Raw genomic sequence first — 24,977 nt, forward strand, 5'->3', positions numbered from 1 at the left:
AGACAGTGAGAGAGAGAAGCAGGGAGAGGGGGAGAGGGAGAAGCAGACTTCCTGCTAAGCAGGGACCCCGATGTGGGGCTCGATCCCAGGACCCTGGGATTATGAACCAAGCAGAAGGCAGATGTCCAGCGACCGAGCCACCTAGGTGCCCAGACCTCTTGTGTTTTGAGGGACACTAGACTTCAGTTCAAGATCATCCGTTATTAATTGAGGCAATGCCATTCCTTCCGGTTTCTGTCATCTTAAACCTGTCCATCATATGAAACAATGAATGGAGGAAAAGGAATAAGGACAAAATCCAGTTTGAAGGACAAATCTATTCCCTCTCATTGTTGCATTTGTAGTAATCCTCGCATTAGCAAAGATGCTCTACTTATTCCAAGAGACTGCTGAGGAAAGTCATAATCGGAAATGTAACGTCTCAGAGTAAGAAGAGCTTTCAGAGCTGACCCAGTTCCATGTAGTTGGGGAACCCTTGGGCATCCCCTAGACCCTTTCAGGGTCTGTGAGGTCACAACTGCCCCATAATAATACTAAGATGTGAGTTGCCTTTCCTGTTGTCATTGTAGTAGGTGCACAGGGAGGCTCTCACTGTACATTCGGAAAGTCTGCATAACTCTGTGGACCCTCATTCCCTAAATTATCAAGGGATAATGATACAAAGGAATGCAAGAGTGAAAGATCAATAGTAGTGCCAGATAGAAGAGTGGATTTTAACATAAAAGGAAATGATAATTCCTTTATACAGGTTCAGTTTCCACAATGTGACTAGCCTGTAAGAAACCACTACTTGTGAAGTTTTGGTACAGTATCAAAGACTATCCCTGATTATCTGAAAAGCCTTCTCACTGTTCCACCTATATATCCATAGGGGGGTCAGATGTTTTTAATATATTTCAACTAAAGCAATATATTGCAAAAGAGTGAATGCAGAAGCTGATATGAGAATCCAGCCAGGGATTAAAGAGACTCGCATAAATATAAAACAATGATTTTTCAAATAATTTATTTTGGTTTAAAAATAGAGGTATATTTTCACAAATACATGTGGGTTATCATTGTTGTTATAAGATAGATATTTAAAAGTTTCGATTTCAAGTATGGTAAATATTGGTAGGAAGAATCCACATAAAGTCTTTGGAGTCTTCATGATTTTTAAGGTTTTAAAAGATACTGAAACCTAAACATTGGAAAACCTCTGATTTAGTCAAATTATTTCACTTGTCCAGTGAAAAACGGAGCCTGAAAATGTCAGTGACTTGCTGCAGGTGATGGCGATTGTGTGTGGTGTCCAGGAGTGAGTACAGAGTTTTGGATCCTCAGTCCAGTGTTCTTCCCGTTCTACTACACAACAGGAAGGCTGTTTTATTTGGGGTGTTCCAATATTTATGTGTTTCACTAAGGCTGTGTCTTTACCGGAGCCAGTCCTCAGGGGACCTGGTTAATAGCAGCACGCACAAGCACTCCGTCCAGACGGCTTGCCCACAGTGTTCACACTGGCATGGGCAGGTGGGACTTTAATAAAATCCTGAAAATACTTTATCAGAGTATTCTATTCTGATATGTGATTTAGGGGAACCGTTTTTGCCATTAGATTTGATTTTGATTCAATTTGTAATTGGAAATATACTTTAAGGAACTGTCATAAGAAGCTACGTTCAAAATGTGTGACCCAAAAAATAAATAAAATGAATCTGACTGACCAAAGGCCAGGAGAGACTTGCTTTTCCATAAGACTTTGAGATGTCATCTCCTTTCAATGGAGAAGAATGTAAAGGTTTTTCCCTTTTTGCTTTGGCTCCCAGGACAACTTGGCAACCCCACTTTGTTGTGGTTCTGTAGCCTCTTAGGGCAGGCACATTTGCCCTCTTTTCCATATAATTTATACTCCCCTGGATCCTGATTTTTATTTATACATTTTCTCTGGAATTATTTGTTTTCTGATGAGCAACCTCACCTTCTTTCATGAACTTGGTGGGTATCAATTATCAATAACACAGATAAAACCTGAGTGAAGTTTCTCAATACAGACACAGCCAGTTTGGACTTGGGAAGATAATGCTAGTGATATGTGATTTGAAGGAAAAAGTAAAGAAAACTTGGAACCAAGAGAGTCATGGTCACTCCTTCAGAACGCTTCTCTTTTCTTCTCTAGTTATGGGGGAGTTGCTCATTCCCAGAGGCAACCTTGTAGTCACTGAGGATAAACCCTGTAATGTGACTTGTCATGCATTGGGCTGGATCCCTCTCCCGGATATTTCCTGGGAGATCGGCGTTCCGGTGAGCCACTCAAGCTATTATTCTGGTCTGGAGCCCGACGACCTCCAAAGTGCAGTGAGCATCCTGACTTTCACGCCACAGGGCAACGGGACTCTGACATGCCTGGCTAACATGAAGGGCCTGAATGCCCACAAGTCTGTAACTGTGAATCTTACTGTGGTTGAGCCTTCTTGGGGTAAGTGAAGACATTTTGCTTTATATAAAAAAAATTATTGTTGCATGCTTATACTTTATATGTGGTGCTCTTAATCAACAATGCCTAGGACAATTGTAGAGTGACCTTGACTTTGGGTAGGGATGGTAATGCGGACAATCAGCGTCGGCTTCATGACCCTATGATTCCACTTGCTTTTAAATTTCATCTTCGGTGTGTCTTTCTTTTCTACTCACTGTGGAAACCATTAAGAACTTTGACGATTATTTATCACAAAACAGCATCAGTTCAGTGATAAATACTTGAAGTCAGTGTTTCTCTGTATTTTTAATCATTGTTTCATTTAATCTTATCCCCAGTATGAGACAAGTTCTTCTAATATTTGAGGGGGGTGTACAGATGCTATTGGATTCCTTCCAATCTTAGTAGATTATGGTTTCACTTTTTTTAAACTGGCAAATCCACAGTGTATTTGAATGTACCAAGTCTTATACTCCTTAAAACCCAACAAAGTGACATAAATGAGATGAAATCTGAGAGGGAGACAAACTATACGAGACTCTAAACTATGGTAAACAAACTGAGGGTTGCTGGAGAGGAGTTGGGTGGGGGAATGGGGTAACTGAGTGATGGGTATTAAGGAAGGCACTTCATGTGATGAGCATGGGGTGTTGTATGCAACTGATGGATCACTAGACTCTACCTCTGAAACTAACAATACACTGTATGTTAATTAATTGATTTTAAATAAAAATAATTTAAAGTTTAGATCTCCAGGAGAACCCACTGTAGGGTACTCGGCATACCAAAACCTTTAATTACGCAGCCTAAAGGGCTGCAGAGACTGCTTGAGCTCGGGGTCAGCCCAGGCCAATGAGAAAACATGGGACCCAGAGCTGGAGATTTACTTAAAGTCCTTCATTTTGCAAGAGGGTAGAAAGGGAGGCCCAGAGATGTGCTGTGCTCTATTCCAGGTCATGCATTGGGTTGGGGTGGAACAGCGGCCAGAAGCCAGGAAAGGGTTCCCTCTTGGTGCAAAGATTGTCCCACTACAAAAGCAACTTTATTAGAAGTTCAGAACAAAGCTATAGCCAGAGCAAGACTGATGATGATGAAGAAGAGGAGGAGGAGGAGGAGGAGAAGGAGAAGAAGGAGAAACAGAAGAAGAGGAAAGAGAAGGAGGGGGAAGGAGGGGGAGAAGGAGGAGAGGAAGAGGGGGACGAGGAAGAAGATGAAACAGTGCTTCACAGCATTTGCCAAGTAAAGACTCTGTTTTAAGTGCTTCTCTGATGTTAACCAAATTGACCTGCACAACAGGACTATGAGTGGATCCTCATCTAGCTAGATGTTTGAATCAAGGGGTTGGTAGGGTTGGTTCTTTCAGAAGACTATAAGGGAACGATCTCTAGTCCTCTTTCTTAGCTTCTGGTATTTTCTGGCAGTCTTTGGTGTTTCTTGGCTTCTAGCAGCATCAGCCTAACCTCTGTTTTCATTTTCACATGGTTTTTCCTGTGTGCTTCTCTGGGTCCAAATTTCTCTTTTTTTAAAATAAAGACTCTAGTCATATTGGATTAGAGGACCCATCCCATCCAGTATAAACTGATCTTAGTTAAATTATGTCTGCAATACTCTATTTCCAAGTAAGCTCACATTCTGGGAGCACTGGGGGTTAGTAGTTAAACATGAATTTTAGGGAGACACAAGTCAACCCATGATAATGTCTCCATGAACCTCTAAAAATCCATTCAGAGTCTACCCTGTGGTCAATACCAGGGATTCTGTGCTTTGCACTGCAGGGATTGATCCTCAGTGCAGTAAGCACAAGCTTGCTCCCCTGTTGTTAGGACTTTGTCTCCTGTCTCTGACTCAGATGCTCCCAGAGACCAGGTAGACAACAGAAATGAAAGTGTGAATGAATACATGTGTCAGGTAGAAGACAGAGTGCATGGGCCCATTGGGACACAGCCATCAAACTCCATCCACATAGAGCAGCCGTACCAGTACCAGCTTTTGCTAGCAGGAAAAGGGATCCAGGACTGCCAGATCTTTGACATGGATCTGGTGAACATCAATGCTTTTGAGGCTAAAGGATGCAGAAATCTGTGTTTCTTTTATTTTAAGTCAAGATCAAATTATTTTAGCATATTTAAAAATGTTTTTTAAAAATTTTATTTGAGAAAGAGAGAGAGAACATAAGCAGGGGGACAGCCATGGGAAGAGGGAGAAGCAGACTCCCCACTGAGCAGGGGGCTCAAAGCAGGGCTCAATCCCAGGACCTGGAGATCATGTCCTGAGCTGAAAGCAGATGCTTAACTGACTGAGCCACCCAGGTGCCCCTCCAGTTTATTATTTTTAACAACTAAAACATTTAGCAAAGTTGCAAGACTAGTACAATGAATACCATGGACCTTGACCTAGATAACTAATGTTAATATTCATCATGTTTGCCTTTCTCTCAGCTTTTTTTTTTTTTCTGAACCATTTCAGAGTTTATGACAGTTTACCCCTAAATACCTCAGCATGTATATCACAAGATCAAAGGCATTCTATTTAACCACACCCAGTGTAGTTGACAATCAGGAAATGTGACATTGACACAAGACTGTTATATAATACACAGTCCCTATTAAAGTGTCACTAAGTATCCTTTATAGCAATTTTCTTCTCTAAAACAATGTCCAGTCAAGGACCATGCATTGCCCTTGGCTGTCAGGTGTAGTCTCTTCCCTTTACTCTTGAATGCTTTCCTCACCTTTTCTGTCTTTCCTGACATAAACATTTTTGAAGGGTCCAGGCCATTTTTGCAAGACGCCCTTCAATTCGGATTTGTCTGAGGTTTTCCAAAATAATTTGATTTGAGGGTAAATATTCTAGGCAAGTCATGGGTAATGTCACGTGGGCTCATGATGCCGATTTTTTCTATCATTGGTAATAAGTTTGATCATTCGGTTAATGATTTCTCCATTGTAAAGGTCCCTTTCTGCATTGTAACTAATATGTATTCATTGAATACTGTACGAGTAGTTTATTTCCCAGCAGTCTTTCCCCTAATAGTTTTTGCATTCATCAGTAAGTCACTGCCTGAATCTGTTGTTTCTGTGGTGGTTGTGAAAGAAGGATTTTCTGGCTCCGTCATATTTTCATATTTGTTGGTTGGTAGTCTTCTGTAAGAAGAAACTTCTCTCACGTTTCCTTTTTCTTTTTTCAAAAGGTTTTAGGATGGACTCATTTTTATTCAATACACTATGAACTCCTCCTGTCCTTATTCATTTTGATGCTCAGAATGCTCCAGATTTGGCGAGCGGGAATCCCTTCCAGCTGGCTCTGGTGTCCTTTTGACCTGGCCCTATTAGTTTTCAAGCACTTGGCCCAAAATGATGTTATGAACTCCCTTTGCGTTTTTCCTGTTCTATCCCGGAATCAGCCATGTCTCCAAGGAGCCAATCCAGCTGGCTTTGAAGCTATTCAATTATGTTAAAGTATGGTCCAAGCTTTGAAAGGAAAGATTTAAAAAAAGTTCCATTAACACCAAATGGAATGAAATCGATGGTTTAAACCACACATCTTAACAAGGTTAACGGTGCAACAAAGAGGTCTGGTCTGATTGATGATGCCCCGTAGAGATGAATTTTAGAGATTCACTTGCCTGCAAAGTTCTTCTTTTGTAGGGAAGGGCAAGGGGCACTTACTTTCCCCTTACCAGGTTTCATTCAGCGGAGTGCTTCCTTGGTCGACTCGGACTAGGGAAGTTAGCAGCCTTAATGATGGCAGCTGCAGTCCCCACAGCCTCAAAGGGGAGCTCATCGGGTGCCTTGCAATGAATCTTACTTTATTGGACCCATTTGGAAAAGGGTAATTTGTTTCTAAATTATTCATCAAGATCCAGAGCAGCTGGTGGCTGGCTGCGTGTTGTGTATTTTATGCAAGTTGTAGTAGCTGAAGACCTCATTACAGCCCCGGCTGCTCCTGTCTGGGAGGCTTCCAGGAGCACAGCTGGGGATGCAGAGAGCCCAGAACGAGCCCGCCTGTGCTGTGCAGGCTTCTCCAGGAACCGATAAGCATCCATCTTGCCACCCATCTCCTCCTGAAAGTGCAAGGAGTCTGTGTCCGTTGTGTTCATTTCTGGAACAGTCCCCGTGAGCCGTTGCAGGGAGGACACCAGCAGTTTAGGAAGGCTAATTAGTCCAAGCCAAACAATCACTGATTCTTGAAAGAAAAGCACACTGCAAAGGGTACTGCTAATGTTTTGAAAAGACCGATTTTCTTGATTCCAGAAGCAGCACAGACTTCAAGCCCTGCAGACACGGGTACCAGTGAAAGGTGGGACCCCCTCCCCTGCCCCGTTGGGACGAGCACTGTCCACTCTCGTTGCTCCCAGCTGCCTTGCTTTGTTTTCTCGCTCAGGTGTACAGGCTGTGAATCGTTAGAGCAAAACAACATTCTGGGGATGGGGAAGCACCTGGTCTCTAGAGCACAGAGATTCCTGGTTATAACCTAGTTTTGTGAGGAGTGGCAATTTTGAGGGCAGACGGAGTAGAGGCATCACAGTCCTGGGTCACAGCCCTGGGTCTGGCTATGAGATTCTGGGCAAGTCGCTGACCTCCGCGGCTCAGTTCCTTGCTTTTAAAATGAGAGGGAGAAGAATAGGGCAGAAGCTCTCTCTCCCGGCTGCTGTTAGTCTCCAGGACCCTCAGTACACAGGATGGGGCTCAGGCTCCTCCCCGGAGGTTCTGACTGAATTGGTTTGTGTGCAGCCTGGAAATTGACATTTTTTTTTTCTCTAAAGATTTTATCTATTTGACAGAGAGAGATCACAAGTAGGCCTAGAGGCAAGCAGAGGGGGGGGGGAAGCAGGCTCCTCGCTGAGCAGAGAACCCGATGTAGAACTCGATCCCAGGACCCTGAGACCATGACCTGAGCTGAAGACAGAGGCTTAACCCACTGAACCACCCAGGCAGCCCTGAAAATTGACATTTTTAAGAAAACTCCCTGATCACTGGGCAATCACATCTGGGGGCTGCCCAGCAGGGAGATCCTGAAGAAGGTCTTACCTCCTGACCCAGCCTCCTGACCCAGCCTCTTCAGGTGCTTGGACACCAGACAGCCAGGGCTCCGATCCCAGCTCACCTACTTACTTGCTTTGTGGCTTTGGGCAAGTTACTTAACTTCTCTGTGCCTCAGTTTTCTCATCTGTAAAGCTGAGATAATAATAATAATATCTATGTTACGGGCTTGTTGTTGGTGTGAGAAGTAAGCGGGTTAACATGTCTGAGGCACTCAGGACAGTCCCGGCCACAGAGCCCACAGGGCAGGTGAGGGGGTGGCTGTGATCCCTTATTTCACTGATTCAGAGACCTCCTGGGTCCCCCCACAGTGAGCATAGGAGCACACTTTGCACACGCTGCTGGTGACATTTTGTACTGATCTAGTTGGTTTCAAGAAATTCCATGTGGCCTTTTTTTTTTTTTTAAAGATTTTATTTATTTATTTGACAGAGAGAGATCACAAGTAGGCACAGAGGCAGGCAGAGAGAGAGAGGGGGAAGCAGGCTCCCTGCTGAGCAGAGAGCCTGATGCGGGACTCGATCCCAGGACCCTGAGATCATGACCTGAGCTGAAGGCAGAGGCTTTAACCCACTGAGTCACCCAGGCACCTCTCCATGTGGCCTTTTAAAACTCTGAGCGTTTCTATGAGAGTGTCTGGGAAGTACTTCTTCCTTTTCTGCACAGATGGAAAAAGGGCAGTCCTGATGCTAAAAGTTGCAAAATTCAGTTGTGTGGTCCTGACGTGCACAGATGTGTAAGGGAACACAGGGAGGAAGGCAAGCGGTGTTGAATGTGGAGATCATCTTCCTTGGTCGTCAGGTGCACATATGCATCCTTTCCAGCAACTCAAGCATTTGCCTTGAGCCATTATGTTCCCACCCTTCGCTAGCGCACAAGTCAGGGACCAGTGCCCACACAGACTCCCCATTTCCCATAAAACCTGGGATGTATCTTCCCAGAAGATATTCCAAGTTGGACACACAAAATGAGTAGAAAGACAAGAGTCACAACCCCGGGTTTTCTCCTTTTTCTAAGTGCCCTTGTCCAGTTTACTGAGCCTCTTTGTCCCAAGAATCTTATCCGTACAGTAAAGGGGTTGGATTGTGTGCAAGGTCATTCCAAGATTCCGTGCTTTCTGTCCACTGCCCTGCTTTTTATCAATATATGATCATTATTTATTTTTATTTCAATGCATTGTAAATGTACTCATTTAAAAATTAGCATCAAACTGAATCATCTACGATATATATGCATGCGTGTATTCGTGTATATATCATATATGATGAATTAAAAATTATTATTAAAATAAGGAAGGTTCTTCTGTGCAGCTCTGGTTCCAAATTGTACCTCCTCATGGCTCATATGCCATGCTTCTTTGGGAGAGCTCCACTGGAGTAGAGAGAGAACGTAAGTCTTCTCTTGGTGTGAAACTCAGGGAGATTACACTGAGACTCTCAGCGTACTGTGGTCACAGCACATTGGAAGCGAAAGAAAGAGCCATGTGGCTTCTGAGATAAACTGCTGTTTTGGTGAGAGTTTGGGCTTTTAGAAGAGAGCGGCATCACTTTGCTAAACTTGGTAGTTAAATTAAGAGACAAGAGAGTTATGAGGTCACAATATCACCTGCTGTCTTCCTTGGTTTGAGTACCAAATCCAGTGAGATGACCCTTCCCTCTCTTTAAACAACTCCTCCCTGATGAGAAGCAGCTGTTTCTGTGCTAGATCAGAGGAAAGGTTGTCACGTCAAGACGTGATTGACAGACGCTTGGCACACTGAACGTTTTCTCCAGTAAGGGAGGAAAATGCCCGGAGAGGGAACGTGTGAGTAAGTCAACAATGTGTGTTGACTTTTTCCAGTAGGAATCTCCATCCCATTTCTGGAATCTTGAGCCAGACCTTAATGCTTAACACCAGCTGTCTCCCTTATTATGAAGCGTTCTAATATTTGCAAACTTCAGCTCGTGTCAAGTTCATCAGACGGATTTAGGATGATGTCAGCCGTCTTGAATGTGTCATACCCTGCAGTGTTCTCAGCACTTTCAGACACAGCCTGAGTCTCTGAACAGCCTGGGGGGTGGGTGGGGGCAGGAATTGTTGCGGATGAGTGACCAGTGGCCAGAGGGAGCACAGAAACAGTGGCCATGAAATTTCCCTGGATCCACTGAGCCCAAAGCTCTTCTGTGCGGTGATCTGAGTTTTAACTCCAGATTGTGATTATCATAAACGTGGTTTTGGATTAATTTTTCTTTTCTTTTTTTTTTTTTTTTATCACATCCACAAGAGGGAGATTATGGGAACATCCTGTAATGTGGCAGCTTGCTTGGGAAGCGTTTCCATTTTGGGCATTCTTAGTGTGTGAGTCCACCAAACACATACATTCCAGACCCCCTGACTTGGCACCACAGCGGGCAGCCTCTGAATCTGCTTGTGTAACAACCATTCCTGGTGATGCCTGGGAATTTTGCTGTCTGTGTAGCAAGCGGGTAACTTGTATTACTCTCTGCGTGTGAAGACGCTGGCTTGTTTGAAAGCTCCAGTTGTGGGGCGCCTGGGTGGTTCCATTCGTTTATAGTGTCTGACTCTTGATTTTGGCTCAGGTCATGATCTCAGCGTCGTGAGATAAGGCCCTGCGTTGGACTCCGAGCTCAGTGCAGAGTGTTGCCTGTCCATCTCCCTCTGCTCCTTCTCCGGCTCTTTCTCTCTCTCTCTCAAATAAATAGATAAAAATAAAATCTTAAAGCTCTAGTTCTGGGGCTGAGGAGGGGTGATATAGGAAGGGCGGAGTATTGTCCCCAGCACCTCCTACCTTTCCTGGGGAACTCTTTTCAATCTTTATCTGTCCCAACTCATCTCAGAAAAATGGTGGGTGATGTGGAGACCCATCCTCCCCCCCACATTGATCCCATGTGCCCAGGACGTGTCAGGTGCTTGGAATATAAGGAAAATAAGACAGTCCTTGACTTTGAGGGGACTAACTTTCATTTAGAGAGTAGCAGATGTGCAAGGAGAGCTGGAAGTGATAGCAGGCAATTTCACGAACATTTAAGGTGAAGATGAATAGGAGATTTTTTTTTTTTAAAGGAAATTAAACAAAAAGCTATCACAGGTCATGCAGAGGAGCTTTGCACCAAGAGCAGAAGATGCATCTATTTTTATATTATGTAATTCTTCAAAGCACAGAGTTCTCTGAGTTTTAGCCCTTGCCTGGAGATTAGTCCTTGTGTTACTTTGTAGTGGAACCCTTACTTGTCCATGAGTCATAATCCAGCTGGTCGATGGTCACAAAACCCAGGGCATTCGTGAGCATGTCTAACCATTGCCACAAGGTACTCTGAGCTTTTCACTTTGACACAGGATTAGTAAATTATGATTTCAAGGTCAATTTTCATGGAAAACTCTCAGGGGAAACACATAAGAATGGGTTTCCCCTATAACCGCTAGTTCCAGCGAGCTGGAAAGGTTGTTGATTTACAGACTGTATCTTCCTTCACAAGAAGTCTGTGGTTTCAGTATTTCCTGATGATTTGCATTTAATAAATAACATTCATCCACAGTGAGAGTCCAACCAAGCACTCAGCTGAGTGACAGACTTTACTGAGAAGCACTTCATGTTTGAACAGATCGACTTAGATGCAACTTGACCTCAGCGTGTTTCAGGAGGGGAAACGCAATGCTGGATAGGACCTCCTTACAGTTCTCACAAACCCGGTGCTGGGTGGTGCAGTCCAGCGGGACTTTCTGTGACGAGAGCAATGCTCTACACCTGTTGGAATCGGGCACTTGAAATGTGATGAGTGCGACTGAGGAGTTGAGTATTTAGTGCTTATCATTTTGGTTCATTTAATTCGAATTTCAATAACTGCATGGAGCGTGCTGGACAGCTCTGGCTAAGACAGGACTGCCCTACTCAAAATGCCTTTCTCTTCTCCCTTCCCTCCTGCCCCACTCCCCACTCCCCCAACTCCATAACTACTGCATACAGCAAGAGGGCAACGCGGACATTAAAGAAGGTGGCTCCTGAAGAGCCATGGGAAACAGCAATCAGCTGATGAGAGAAGCGTTCTGTATGTGGGGTCTAGGTGGGCTGGGGCAGAAAGGCTTGTAGGACACTCCTTTAGATGTGACACCTCTACAGCTTGTCCTCATTTCTTTTGGACTCTGGATCCCTGAAGGGTGGGGACATGGGAGGGAGAACCAAACACCAGTCTTGCAGTCTTTGTCCAGCAGTAGCTGCTCAGTAAGGATTCTGTGGCTAAATAAAGGATACTGGAGTGTGGTAATTTCTACTTCAACCTGGGAGCTGTCTCCTTTTGCCATCTACCCTCCCTGAAGGACTGGTAGAGGCACTAACCAATGGACACTGGGGTTGGGGTGCTCAGCGGTATTTATTGGCAGCACTAAGTATTGTAATGGAAGATCCTGTGGAGAATTGAATATCTGAGCACGCTCAAGAGAAGTTGGCCTATGACAACCACCTGTAGTGGGCCACAGAGTTATATTATTGGAAAAAAAAGTCTGACTTACAGGGTAGCAGAATCAGTGCTTACGTACTCTAGACAGTGGCAAGCACCAGTAAATTAAATTTTTTTTCTCTCTTTTCAACCTTATAGGCAGCATTGATAAAGCAGGGACAGCCTTGCCTACCTGGGCCATAGCTCTGCTTACAGTATCCCTGTCATTGCTTTTCATCCTGATAATTGTTCTGATTATAATATTCTGCTGTTGCTGTGTCTCCTCAAGACAAGGGAAAAAAGGTAATTTTTGGTTCATATAGATTTGTGTATATTTTTCAACTTTTGGTACAAGCACTTGAAATCCTTTAGCTCCTTAGCAATTTCATAAGATGCATTGACCTTGAGAGCGTCCTTCACTTGGAAGTGGACATTTGAGCTTCAGAGAATGAAAGGACTTTCTGAAAAGGGTTACATTCCTTTGGGGCCTGGTGTAACCCCTCCGGGGAAGACCTAGATCTTCACATTTACAGGAAGGTGAAGAGACAGCACCTTTCTGAGCAAAGACATCGACTACTTGAATTTTGTGCTTATTTTCGAGGATGTAAGGGCAATATAATCTGCCTTTCAGGTGCTATGCTTTTTTTCCCTATCTGAGCACATTAAAAGATTATTTCCTATTTTGTGTAATTCCAAATTGCCTTTTGTAGGAAAATGTTGTAGTTGGTAGGAAGAAAAAGAAGGTCTTCTGTCAAGTAAAAATAATACAGATAAAATTAATAAAGGTAATTATGCATCTCTTCTGAATGAGGTCTTTTGGAGTACTCAAAGCAGTGACCTTGTTTGGGGGTCAGGCTTGAATTCGAGGTTGGGGTGGGCTTGTGGTAGAATTCAGCTGTCTATGACTCCAGGAACCACAGGATCTTTTTATGTGGATGTCTTAGAACTTTCCAAGTGCTGAATGTATGTCTAGCCTTACCTTTCTCTGTCTCTTAAAAGCTTACCTATATGCCAATTTGAATATTTTCTACAATTAAGGTATTTTTCTTAAAATCAGACTTATGATATTAGGCTATGTGTCAGTTCAATTGCATTTACAATTTTATTAATGCTAATTGCCATTCGATGAGCACTTTTTGTGGCTGTCAGTCACCATGTTAATTACCTTACATGCAATGCCTCTGTTACTGAGATATTCTGTGTAAAGTGCATAGTTACGCTGTATCTAGGCTAATTGTCGAGCCCGAACCCATGCGTGGATTTGCTTTGGGATTGGGAATTAATTCTGTCATACGACTTTATTCCCTAGGAAACAGAACATGAAAGGTAGTAAGCCTCTGTCGGCCCAGATTTGATGGGATTTGCTTTTACCTGGGAGTTACCCTATACGCCACAGACGGATTATTCAAATAAAATACACTGGATTTTAAGTGAAAATTATGGATAACTTAAATTTTAAGTGAGAAGTGACTAGGATTGTTCCGCGCCTTCACATTATTATTTTCAACATCAGCTGCTGTGGTGTTGAGGACTTTCTGGTTGTTTGGATTGCTGCTTCTCTTCCGCTGTTTTTTGTCTGTTCCACAACAGCCTCATAAGATGGTTGTGAGGGCTGGTGGCCCACGTTAAGATGTGCACCAGGGTGACTCTGATTCTTAGCATCCTCATTTACAAGCTGGGAATAAGTTCCATCCTATAGACTGGTTGTGACAATAAAATAAAATGGTAGACGAAACTGTTTCTACCCTCGATTTTATCCTTTATTTAACACTGAGATGAAAAGCTCATGTAAGAGTGAGCTGTTTTTATTGCCCTTGTTCAAAACAAGTCTAGGTAAGGGCTATGGACAGCGCCTGTGACAGCCTACTTACAGGTCCACTGCGTTGGGTAGAATTCGCAGTGGACACTACACTTCCCCTTGACATAAATGTAAAAGATCAGGGAGGTCTGGATTTCCCCATAATTATCTCTATGCTTGAAAGCAACAAACATCAGTTTTCTTCAGAAGTATTTTCTGGCACATTGCTTTGCCAGTGCCTGGGAATTCTCAGTGCTCTGACTGGTTAACTGGGGACTGGCGAGGAGGGGTGAGGACCCCACTCAGTATGCTCTGAAGGCTTTGGGATTGCTTCTGCTAATAGAGCAGAGAAACCGAGAGCCATCTCCTGGAGTGCGTTCCTTATGGGATTGCTAGTGACATTTCAGACTGTCATTCTCTTTCATTTCAAATAAGATTGCTTCTTAGGTCCATTTTGGGGTGTGAATTGGCAGATGTTATTTCAACTGGAAGTGAGAACATACCTAAAAATGAGGAAAATGAATTTTTTTTTTAGATTTTAGTAAATCTTGATGAATAGAAGGTCTAGACAGGAAAGCAGAGTTGCAAAGAACATTGGCTTTTGAGACAGATGATTGGGGACTGGTGTGTGATTCTCTTACTCCCTATTTCCAGGTTGTATGTCCCCTCCAGTCCAAGAATCCATTGATTAAAAACATTAGTAATTTAATGACAGCTTCTAGGGGTGGATGCAACTCCATGCATTAATACCATTACTACATACTGATTGAAAACGTATCTTAGAATTAAGGAAGTATGGTGCTTATACAATGTAATTCCTTATTTGTTATAGTATGGTAATAAAATATAATAGTGTCTAGTTTGTTAAAAATATGATGTTGCTAACACCTACCTCTTGGGTTGTTGTAAAGATAAAAATGAAATAATCTCTGTGATAGTGCTGGTACACAGTGAGTACTGAACGAATGGCAGAAGGTACTGGGAATGCCGAATGCCTCTTCCTAGTGAATAGAGTCTTTGTATTTCCCTAATCAATTCACTATTAAATACTTAATAGGTACCCACTATACTTCAGGTGCAGTAGTTATGATAGTTAATAGTGAATTCTACTTTCCTTATGCTTGAAAATTATTTGGTAACTTGGTATGGGGGAATTTAATAATACTCTAAGGGGTCACAAATACTCAGCAATGTATTTAAAATCAGGGGGATATTTTCAGAATAGCTATCTTGATTTTGCTAATGTGATTTTCTGTCCCCACCCCTCCTTTTTTTTTTTTTTTCAGAGTCTAGTTATCAAAGTGAAATAAGGTAAGTTTGAAATCACATCAATTTTCTGAAAACAAAAACAAACAACTGAAAAATAACCAAACAACACCAACCGTACTACCACTAACATATATAGCTGTGGGATTTCAGGATTATGTTACTCAAAATAAAATACCAAAAATGGACAACTCTGAAAAACATGTATGCCAAACACAAACTCATATGGCAAAAACAGCTGTAGAATAAAATAAGGGATGGAGCTATTGCCTACATCTGACTTGCTCTAGCTCACTTTGGAAACAGATTTTCTGCTTAGTGTCTGACATTCGCAGCTCTTTCCACAAGAGGACACTATGCACCATGACTGTTGTCCCTCCTGTTCTGAGTCAATGCAGGGGACTTGAGGACTATTTCAAGGGTAAAGAACAAGGCAGAGGCCCTGCTGGAATTTCTGGGACCGTGGAGAGCAGTGAGGCCAGCTGAATGGCTTAGGCACATGAAACTGAACAGGGAGACAAATTAGGTAGTGTTCACTGCTTGTGCAACTAATGTGGGAGGGGACAGAAAAACCCCTGGCATTCCCATGGCTGTCCTGAAATGGCTGCAAGTACTTTTAAGGAAGCTGTGTCCGGGACCTACAATAATACAATAACCAGTTTAAATGTCTCAATATTTACACAAGTATAAACGCAGTAAGGGGAGGGATTTTTAGACAGAGCTCATTTTGCTGGGAGGTGTTATAACAAAACCATGGCTAATTTTCAGTATTTTATTAGATACTTTTAGTTTTTGAAATGCTGAGATTTTCAAACACCTTTTGGCTATCCATGGCGAACGAAGATGTGTACAGTCATCGTGTAACAGACACTAGCCATACTCCCTCTGACCCCAGAGGCTTACTGGTGATGATGTGGTGCTGGGGGAGCGGGCTGTGGTCTCTCTCAGAACACCACAAAGCCGCAGTCTGAAACCACCTCCTTTGGAGCTTGACTTGGGGCAAGAGGAGAGGACGGAAAATGGACTCCAGTAATTATTCTAGCATTTCTCTTGATGGCTGTCTACAGCAAGCAGGGTGGCAGCCTGGATTCTTCCTTTCACCGTTATTGACTTTGTAGTATTTTGTAATCTCTATTCTCTGGGATCTTAGATGATTTCAGGACATGGAACAGTGGTCAGCAGCTATTTGGGGTCACAGAGAGAGGATAAGAAGAATAAGAACAACAGCAGCAATAATACGGCCGTAGGGATGACAATCGCTAGTACACGCTGAGTGCTGAACGTGTGTTAGGTCCAGGGAGGAAAGGCAGGGCGGCTCACTGGCACCCCCGTATCCCACCTGGCTTCCCTGCTCTGTGCAAACTCCAGCTGCTCTCAGGCTCCTTCTGCAGTAAAATCATGCACATATTCCTTCCTATAGAACCAATGCATGTTTATTATAGAAAAAATTAAAAATTTACTTTTAGGAAGTGATTTTGAGGGGCCCTGGGGGTACAGTCTGTTGAGCATCCGACTCTTGATTTCTGCTGGGTCGTGATCTGAGGGACGTGAGACTGAACCCTCCATGGGGCTCCGTGCCCAACGCGGAGTCTGTTTGAGACCTTCTCTCCCTCTGCAACTCCCCCCATAAAATAAATGAGTAAATCCAATGAGTAAATCTTTAAAAACATAGAAATGATTTTGAAATCACCCCTAATTCTACTGTTCGGAAGCAGGTATTGTTAAGTAAGTATCTACCTGCTCTCACACACATGTGCTCACATAGGTACATGCACATATGCGTTTTGTGAAATTTGGATCAGCATAAATCGAATTTGGTAACTTGCTTGTCTTACTTGACACTATTCTGAAGATTATTTCTGTTAATAAATTTCTGTAATAAATACATTTCTGTTAATAAATGGTAAAAATAAATTTCTGCTTAATAAAAATATCTTACTGAAGTATGAGTTCAGGGATACAAATTGTAGGCGTGTAGCTCAATTACTTTTCACAAAGCATATGGACCTTGAGTGGGGACATGCTGAACTAGAGTACCCTCAACACTCCAAACTCCCCATGCCCCTCAAATCACTGTCTGACCCTTCCTCAAAGGTCATGTCTTTTTTTTTTTTTTTTTTTTTTTAAGAGAGGCAGAGTGAGAGAGAGGGGGCCAAGGAGGGACAGAGAGAACCTTAAGCAGACTCCATGCCCAGTGCAGAGCCCAACACTGGGCTGGATCTCACAACCCTGATGCCAAATCAAGAGTCAGACATCCAGGCATCCCAAAGGTTATGTCTTCTGACCTCTATGCCCCCATCTCCCGAGATTAGGTTCATATGAACTTTAAGTAAATGGAATCATATTGTGTATACTCATGCATTTTGGTTTTCTTAAGCATCACACTGTGAGATTGGTCCATATTGTTCAGTGAAGAGGTAGATGGTTTACTATTACATAATAGCAGACTGTGGGTATATATGCAATTGATTTTTCCTTTATACAGGCATTTGGATAGTTTTTGGAGTTATTATGAATTCTGTGGCACTAAACAGTTATGGATCTTTGGTGACATGCTCATTAGTACTCCTCTCTGTATTCTACCCGGGTGGGTGCAGGTGTACCAGTGAGCACCGGGTAGGTGGTGGAATCAATACCCCACAGTTTTCTAAAGTGGGTGTGCCAGTGTATACTTCCACCACAGTATGTGAGAGCTCTCATCTGTAATAATTTTTACAGGTGGCATGGAGTTTCATTTTAGAGATATATTGTCATTTATTTCACTAGTCCTCTATGGTGGGGCACCTGTGTCATTTGCAGTTTTTGCTATTACAATATTCTTTCAAGTAAATCTTTGCACATACCTGGTTATTTCCCAAGAAGTCCTCAGTGGTCAAACATGAATATCTTTAACTCTTTGGATTTCTACTGCCAATTTGGACGTTGCCCAAATTTTTACTTTATTTCAGAGATTGGCATATGTTCTCTATAAAGGGCCAGATTGGAAATATTTTGCTTTTGCCGGCCGCATGCTCTCTATCACAGTTACTCAGTTTTGGTGTGGTACCATGCAGACAGCCAAAATTATATGGAAGCAGACAGGTGTGGCTGTGTTCCAGTGAAACTTTAATTACAGGAGGAGGTGGATTTGCCCTATGGGTCGCAGTTTGCCAAACCTGCTTAATTTGGTCACTGGCTTCTGGGGGTTGATTGTAGATGGGGGAATGGGGTCCATGGGCGTATTTCTGTCCACCTCAATGGGAGCGTGTGCAGGCAGACCACCTACACAGTCGTGCTGGTGCCTATAAGTTTCCATCCCGATGCTGTGGTTTAAGAGGCAAGAGTGCTCTGGGCGGACCAGAGTGAACCCAACATCCATGGCTGGTTAACATTTGGCTTTTTAAAAATAAGTAATAAATTAAGTACAATTAATTAATGAAATTAAAATTTAAATTAAGTAAAATAAAATTAAGTAATAAAATAAAATGGTCTAATTCCAGAAAATCAGCAAGTGTGAAGACAAACAAAGAAAGTTTAGAGACAAATGTGAAAAGTGGGAGTGAAAACAATGCCTACAGCCCAGATGAGCCCAGGATGGCAAGTGAGTGGGTGGGTGGGGCTGTCAGAAGACCTGAAGGGGAGTGTGGGGGAGGGGCTTGCTGACCCTGACCAGGCACCAGCTGCACAAGGGAGGGGACTCAGCCCTTGCTGGTCATTCTTTTTTGAGAAATTTTCAGAAGAAGGAGAAATTTCAGGGCTGGAAGAATATAGGAATATAGGAATATTCTAGAATATAGAAATATTCTATAAAAAGTAAAAATCTACCTATTTCTCCAAAGTTTAAAATAGAGTGGGATGATAATTTAAGGGCTTTAAAATAAATATTCTTTTTTTTTAATGCTTTCTCTTTCGTTAAAGCCATCTAGCTTTAGAAAAGCGTTTGAGGAGGGATTTTAATATATTGAGGGTCTCTTTCCCAAAATGTCAGATAAAACCGCAACTCAGCGAGAAATCTGTTCCTACTGAGCTTTGGACTGTGTGCAATGTTGAAGAACAAAACCCAATTTCAAAAAGTCTTTGTATGCCGAATGTCTTCCCTTTGGAGGACAGAGTCCTTGAAGGGACATCTCGGAAGGCTTGGCCACTGGGAGGCAGCAGGGATCTGGTTTGATCTGAGATCCTTCTGGAAGGTAGATGAGAGAGGGGACGAGTGTGAATGGTCTGGAGAGGGAGACCCTCACAAGTTGCCTGGCAGAACAAATTCCTTGGAGAGATGTTTCATTAATCAGTTCTTGCTGAGAGCCCCCCCACCCCTCCTGCAAATTGTTTTCACTAAGACTGGGGCCGCCCTCCCAGCCCGTTCCCCCCTTCACCATGGCGGTCTCCCACGTCCATTCCAAATGGCTCACTTCAGATTCTTAAAAAGTCCACGAAGCATGACTGTATCCTTTCATATTCTGATCACAGCTTACAAAATTTCCTGGCGGCGAATATTTATTCATTAGTGTTTTGAGCAATTAATCAAGTAGTTTGACCAAAATCTAGGCCCAAACCAAACCTCTCTGTCTTTTTGTCCTCTTGTGTCATGTGTTTATTTTCCTTGGTCAGCATTAAAGCCACAGATTCACCTTGTCTCTGGATGAGACTATTGAGTCAGGAAGGACTGCATTGTGAGTTTTCCATGTTTTTATTTCATTAGAAGAATAAGATTTGAAAGTATATAACCTCAAGGAAACTCTAAAGACAAGTCTGTTTATGGTTAAGGATTGCTTTATGCTTGGGTTACTGTATAAAAGCAAATATATTTCCTTATAAATCAGAATTACTGGACTATTATTTGGGTTTTTGTTACTTATCACTCTAAAATCACTCTTCCATTGCAGAGCTTGCTTCTCTCGCTCGAGAGTCCTCTGAATCCAGTGTTCGGGAACAACAAGGAAATAGACAACCTTATCAGGTGACTCAGATAATTTTCCAGATTTTGAGATTTTTTTTGCCATTTAAAAACCGTTGCCTGGTGGTAGGTGATTATAAAATGGTGCTTTTAACCTGTGCTCACTGGTTAACCTGTTAGCATGGAGGACGTACACATCTCTTGCACAAAAGTGTAGGTGGGGGCTTGTAGACCTTGGGGTATCTCTTACATGCCCTCCTAGAGATGATGAGCGGGCGGTTAGATGTACAGGTCTGGAGCTCCAGGGGAGGAATGCTAGTTGTAGATACTGTTGGTTGTTTGACAAACTCTGATGGGCCCCTTCTTTCCAAAGAACATGAAGAACACAGTTACCCAGGAACCATGAGGACATGGTATGTTATTTTTCTGACACAGAGTCAGTGTTGGTTGCCACAGATGAGTGAACTGGAGCGCATACACAGAAAAAATGATTCTTCGTATCCACAGTCATATTAGGCAAAATACGCATTTTCTGACCTGCACAAAGTCACCTTCAAATGAGAAGCACTTTGATGTGACTCTGCGATGCTGCCCCTCAAAGGCATGGTTATTCTCCTCTTTAGCTTTTAGAAAAGGCAGATTTGCAGATTGGGCTCCTGAAGCAAGTGAGTTCCCGAGGTCTTGGCTGTGTTCTGCCTACAAATCTCAATCAGTCTGAAGTGCTGCTGCTGGGAATGCCTCTCAGGCCCATCATTCTCTCTTGGGCTAGATATGGACTTGGGTTTCTGGACCACTCCAGGCCGTAATACTCCTCCCTGCAGTTGGGATTCAGCTCAATCCATATATCTTGCCAGTGAGGTGTGCCTTCTAGGCCTTTGTGGGGGGAGGGGTGAGCTTCGATTGATGCTCAGCTGTGTTTTGGGAGGACCTAAGTGATGTCACTACTGGAAAACCAGTGGTAGCCAGATGGGAAGACATATAAGGATCTATGGCACCAAAGAACATTGGCCCAAGTGACATTGTTGGGGACAAGTTCAGGCTATGTCCTTAGGCTGGTGTCAGGAAAATGGAGAGGAAAATTCCCTCCCATTAAGGCTGTTGTCTTTGACACAATGTCTTCTTCTTCCTCTTCCTCTTCCTCTTCCTCCTCCTCTTCTTTTTCTTCTTCTTCTTCTTTTTCTTCTTCTTCTTCTTCTAACATATAATGCATTGTTTGCCCCAGGAACACAGATCTGTGAATCACTGGGCTTACACATTTCACAGCACTCACCATAGCAGGCACATATGTCTTCTGATGCATCAGTCTGGCCCTGGGAGGGAAGGCTATAGAGAGGCAACCGATTCTCTTCCGAGGGGTCATCTCTTGAGTAAGGGGCGGCTGGCCAAATGGAGTGAAGGATGTTTCCTGTCAAATCTCTACAACTGGACCTGAGTGGGAGCTGTGGCTGATGGAAGGGTTTTCTTCACCTAGTACCAAGCATGGTCACCCAGGAACACATTTCCTCCAGCCTTTATTTCTGTGGCTTTTCTATGGTTACCTTTTACGGTCATGTGTGTTTCCATCAAAGAAGCCGATGTACTTATTTCTGGGGTTGGGGGCATGGGGTAAGCAGGGAGGGGGTCAGAAAGGTCATGTCAGATGATCTCCGTCAGATGATCTCCCCCTGAAGTAGAAATGAGGACAAAGGGGGAACTCCAGATGCTTTTGGATACAGGAATGGAGAATGACATTTTGGAGCTTGGAGTAGATGCTTCTTAGGCTTGAAGTGTTTTGAAAATACGCATCGAGAGAAACTTAAGAAGTTTCTGCTACTTAAACATGTAACCAGCTAAATAATCGATTGGTGGAAAAAGAACAGTGGCCCAGAGTTGCTGGGCCCTGGGGAATGGTCACGCACACTTGTGTTTCTTGAAGAGTCTGTCAGTCTTCTAGGGAAGGGCTTATCTTGGCCCAGAACATCAAGGTCCTTAAGAAACCAACAGAAGACAAAGAAGAATAGCTGTTTTTGCCTGGGCTAAAGCCCGGTGGGGGCTGCTTAAATAGCTGGGTTCTTCTGCGTAGAGTTGGGGCACTTCAGCGCAAAGACAGTTTTGAAGAGGCCCCTCTCTGATCGTGATTCTCAGGGACAGGCCTAGGCCCTGTCCGTAGGTTGTTCATTTGGAGAACGTGAACCTGAGATGTGGGTTATGCTTTTTGTGAGCACATATGGAAGGGGTAGAGCAAGACGGATGGTGGAGAAAGTGGCTGGGCTTTGGAGCTCGTGGCCCAGAGAGGACATAGTCCTGCATGTGGGCAGCTGGCCACTTGAGAGCTGCCGAGTGGCCAAGCCACCCCCTACTGAAGAGGTCAAGGTGAGCTGCGGCACCCCGGGTCCAGACCTGTAGCCATGCCAGGTCTAGGCTGCCATGCTGTCTCTGTGTAGGTGGAAGACGTCCTTCCTCAGAATGTTTTCTTTTCTCTTAGCCGTTCTCCATTCTGTAGGGAGCCTTGACCCCTAATGGACCAGGAGAGGCAGCTGAGAACTTCTTAGAGCTCCTTCATCTGTTTTTCACCCCAGCCTCTTCCTCTTGGGCCTCAGTGTGCCTCCAGCCTGTGACAGAGCCGCCAGGGCTGCTGTGGGGTCCTTCCATGCACATGGGCTCCAGTGGGGCTCCTGCCCAAGAAGCTGGCTTGCGGGAGTTTAGGACTGTTGACCCAGACTACGTGATTGTGCAGAGTATCTGCACCAGCCTCGGGTCCTGCATAGCCTGTAGCTCCAGCTGAGAGATTTCCAGCTGGCAGGTAGCCTGCAGCCAAAGTTCTTCCAGCCCCAGCACCTCGGAGCTGGTAGAGGCAGATGCACGTCCGATCCGTGGAGGCGAGGTGCGTATGTCAACGACCGAGGCTCCTGTTTTGTATTAATAGGTCTCACAGTGGGGCGATCTTGGCTTTGCCAACCGCACAGCCACTGTAGAGTCTGTGCTCCCGTTCTCTCTTCATGCTGGCTTTCTCATCTGCTCAACCTGCTGGTCTTATTTTCGCTCAGCACTTTCAGATCTTAACTAACGGGTGGCCATGGACCACATGCAGTCTAGCGCAGCATTCCCGGGTGCTCATTAAAAAGTTGTTTGTTAAAGTGGAGAATGTCTTCAGTGCCTCGACTTCTGCTGTCACAGGCCAGGCAATACAAGACATGTGCATGCAGTAGACACAGTCCCTTTGCGGAGAATCACAATCTAGTCATGATAAGCAGTATTATTAGACCGATATAGATGAATACGCTACATAAAAATGCTGTGTTTTGGGTCACTGAGGAAAGGTATATAATTCCACATCAGATTGTCACTTTGCTTGTTTGTAGTCTTGGGCACTTTTTTTTTTTTTTCCCAAGGGATTCCTGTTTAGACATGATACAAGAAAGGGAAAGCCTGAAGGGCCAGGGGCGACGTATGGGAATTATTATTTTTTTTAATTTTTTTTAAAAATTTATTTTCAGTGTAATGGTATTCATTGTTTTTGCACCACACCCAGTGCTCTATGCAATCCATGCCCTCTCCCATACCCACCACCTGGTTCCCCCAACCTCCCACCCCCCGCCCCTTCAAACCCCTCAGATTGTTTTTCAGAGTCCATAGACATATGGGAATTATTGATATAACTTTTAGGATGCCCAGATTCTTGATCCCACCTATAGACTCCTGGTTCAGTGGACTTGGGGTGCAGCCTGAGTGTGTCTGAATTTTAAGACAACATGGAGGGATTGTCTAGGTGACCGGGTCTATGGGTAATTGACTACCTTATAACAAGATGGAAGCGAGGGGCTTTTGGGCTGCAGAGACCCTGGAGCATGCATTAAGCTATAAGGGTCATTAAGGAAAACAAGAGTGATGTTCCAAACGGATGCTTACAAAAATGTGATGCTTCTCTCCACTGATGATTCCCATCCGGGCTGGACTTACCGTTCAGGATATGTAATACCAGCTTTGTTTCTAGGAAGGGGTTTCTGTTGGTGAAGTGCAGTAAACTCAGGTGTAACTGCCCGTGAAGCACATGAGGACAAAATTAATAAATAAAATTAGAAAGTCTCACTAACAATTACAGCTAACGGGAAGGACAAGCACCCTTTGTTTTATTTTATTTTAAATTTTTTCAATTTATTTATTTTCAGAAAAACAGTATTCATTATTTTTGCACCACACCCACTGCTCCATGCAATCCGTGCCCTCTATAATACCCACCACCTGGTACCCCAACCTCCCACCCCCGCCACTTCAAACCCCCCAGATTGTTTTTCAGAGTCCATAGTCTCTCATGGTTCACCTCCCCTTCCAATGTCCCCCGACTCCCTTCTCCTCTCCATCTCCCCTTGTCCTCCATGCTATTTGTTATGCTCCACAAATACGTGAAACCATATGATAATTGACTCTCTCTGCTTGACTTATTTCACTCAGCATCATCTCTTCCAGTCCCGTCCATGTTGCTACAAAAGTTGGGTATTCGTCCTTTCTGATGGAGGCATCATACTCCATAGTGTATATGGACCACATCTTTGTTTTATATGAAGTCATGGGCTTTGCAAATGTTTCCCCTCCTGGTGACTAGTTAACACAAAGGGTCCCCCTTTTCCTTTCCTGTTTCCAGGGCTCAACTCCTTGCCAGTCAATTTTTTCTGTTTATTTTGGGCAACTCTGTTTCTTTCTCTCCGGAGTCTGTCAGTTTTGAACGGTGAGCGCATGGAGGTCTTGAAACGCAGATCAAGTCTTCCCCGCTAATCACCACCCTTCTGAGATAAACAGAAATACACTCTTGATAAATTTAGAAAACAGCAACGCGTTAGCGTAGCCCAACAGGGAAAACAAAAGGCAAACCACAAATGCAAAAATGTCAAGCCTATTCACAGCAGAAGGCCAGTTCTTAGAGCAGGGTGGTGAGGTGGCTCCCCCAGCTTCCTGTTCTCCCCGCATGACTGGGAGTCGCTAAGTGAAGCCCCAGAGCCAGAGTGATTCTATCCTCAAGACTTAATAACATTCCATTGCGACATAAATAATGCATGGTGCCCCGTTACATTATTTAGGATGTGCAAGGCAGCTGCAGTGCCCTGGAATCTGAGCTGACAGTCTCAGAACTGGC

General features: G+C 43.7%; 1 protein-coding gene across 7 annotated transcripts in view; it reads left to right on the forward strand.

Moving 5' to 3' along the window:
* IGSF5 (immunoglobulin superfamily member 5) overlaps window positions 1-24,977 on the forward strand; it is a 94,077-nt gene that overhangs the window by 13,397 nt on the left and 55,703 nt on the right. For 4 of the 7 annotated variants that reach the window (XM_059164753.1, XM_059164754.1, XM_059164755.1 and 1 more), the window contains exons 4-8: window positions 2,156-2,455; window positions 12,090-12,233; window positions 15,015-15,039; window positions 18,474-18,574; window positions 19,857-19,930. In XM_059164753.1, coding sequence (XP_059020736.1) covers window positions 2,156-2,455; window positions 12,090-12,233; window positions 15,015-15,039; window positions 18,474-18,574; window positions 19,857-19,930 — 644 coding nt within the window. Of the gene's footprint in view, window positions 1-2,155; window positions 2,456-12,089; window positions 12,234-15,014; window positions 15,040-18,473; window positions 18,575-19,856; window positions 19,931-20,240; window positions 21,457-24,977 lie in introns of those variants that run through there. The other 3 variants (XM_059164757.1, XM_059164759.1, XM_059164758.1) reach the window with 3 other exon arrangements.

This window comes from Mustela lutreola, chromosome 2 (assembly GCF_030435805.1).
Source record: "Mustela lutreola isolate mMusLut2 chromosome 2, mMusLut2.pri, whole genome shotgun sequence".
Lineage (NCBI taxonomy): Eukaryota > Metazoa > Chordata > Mammalia > Carnivora > Mustelidae > Mustela > Mustela lutreola.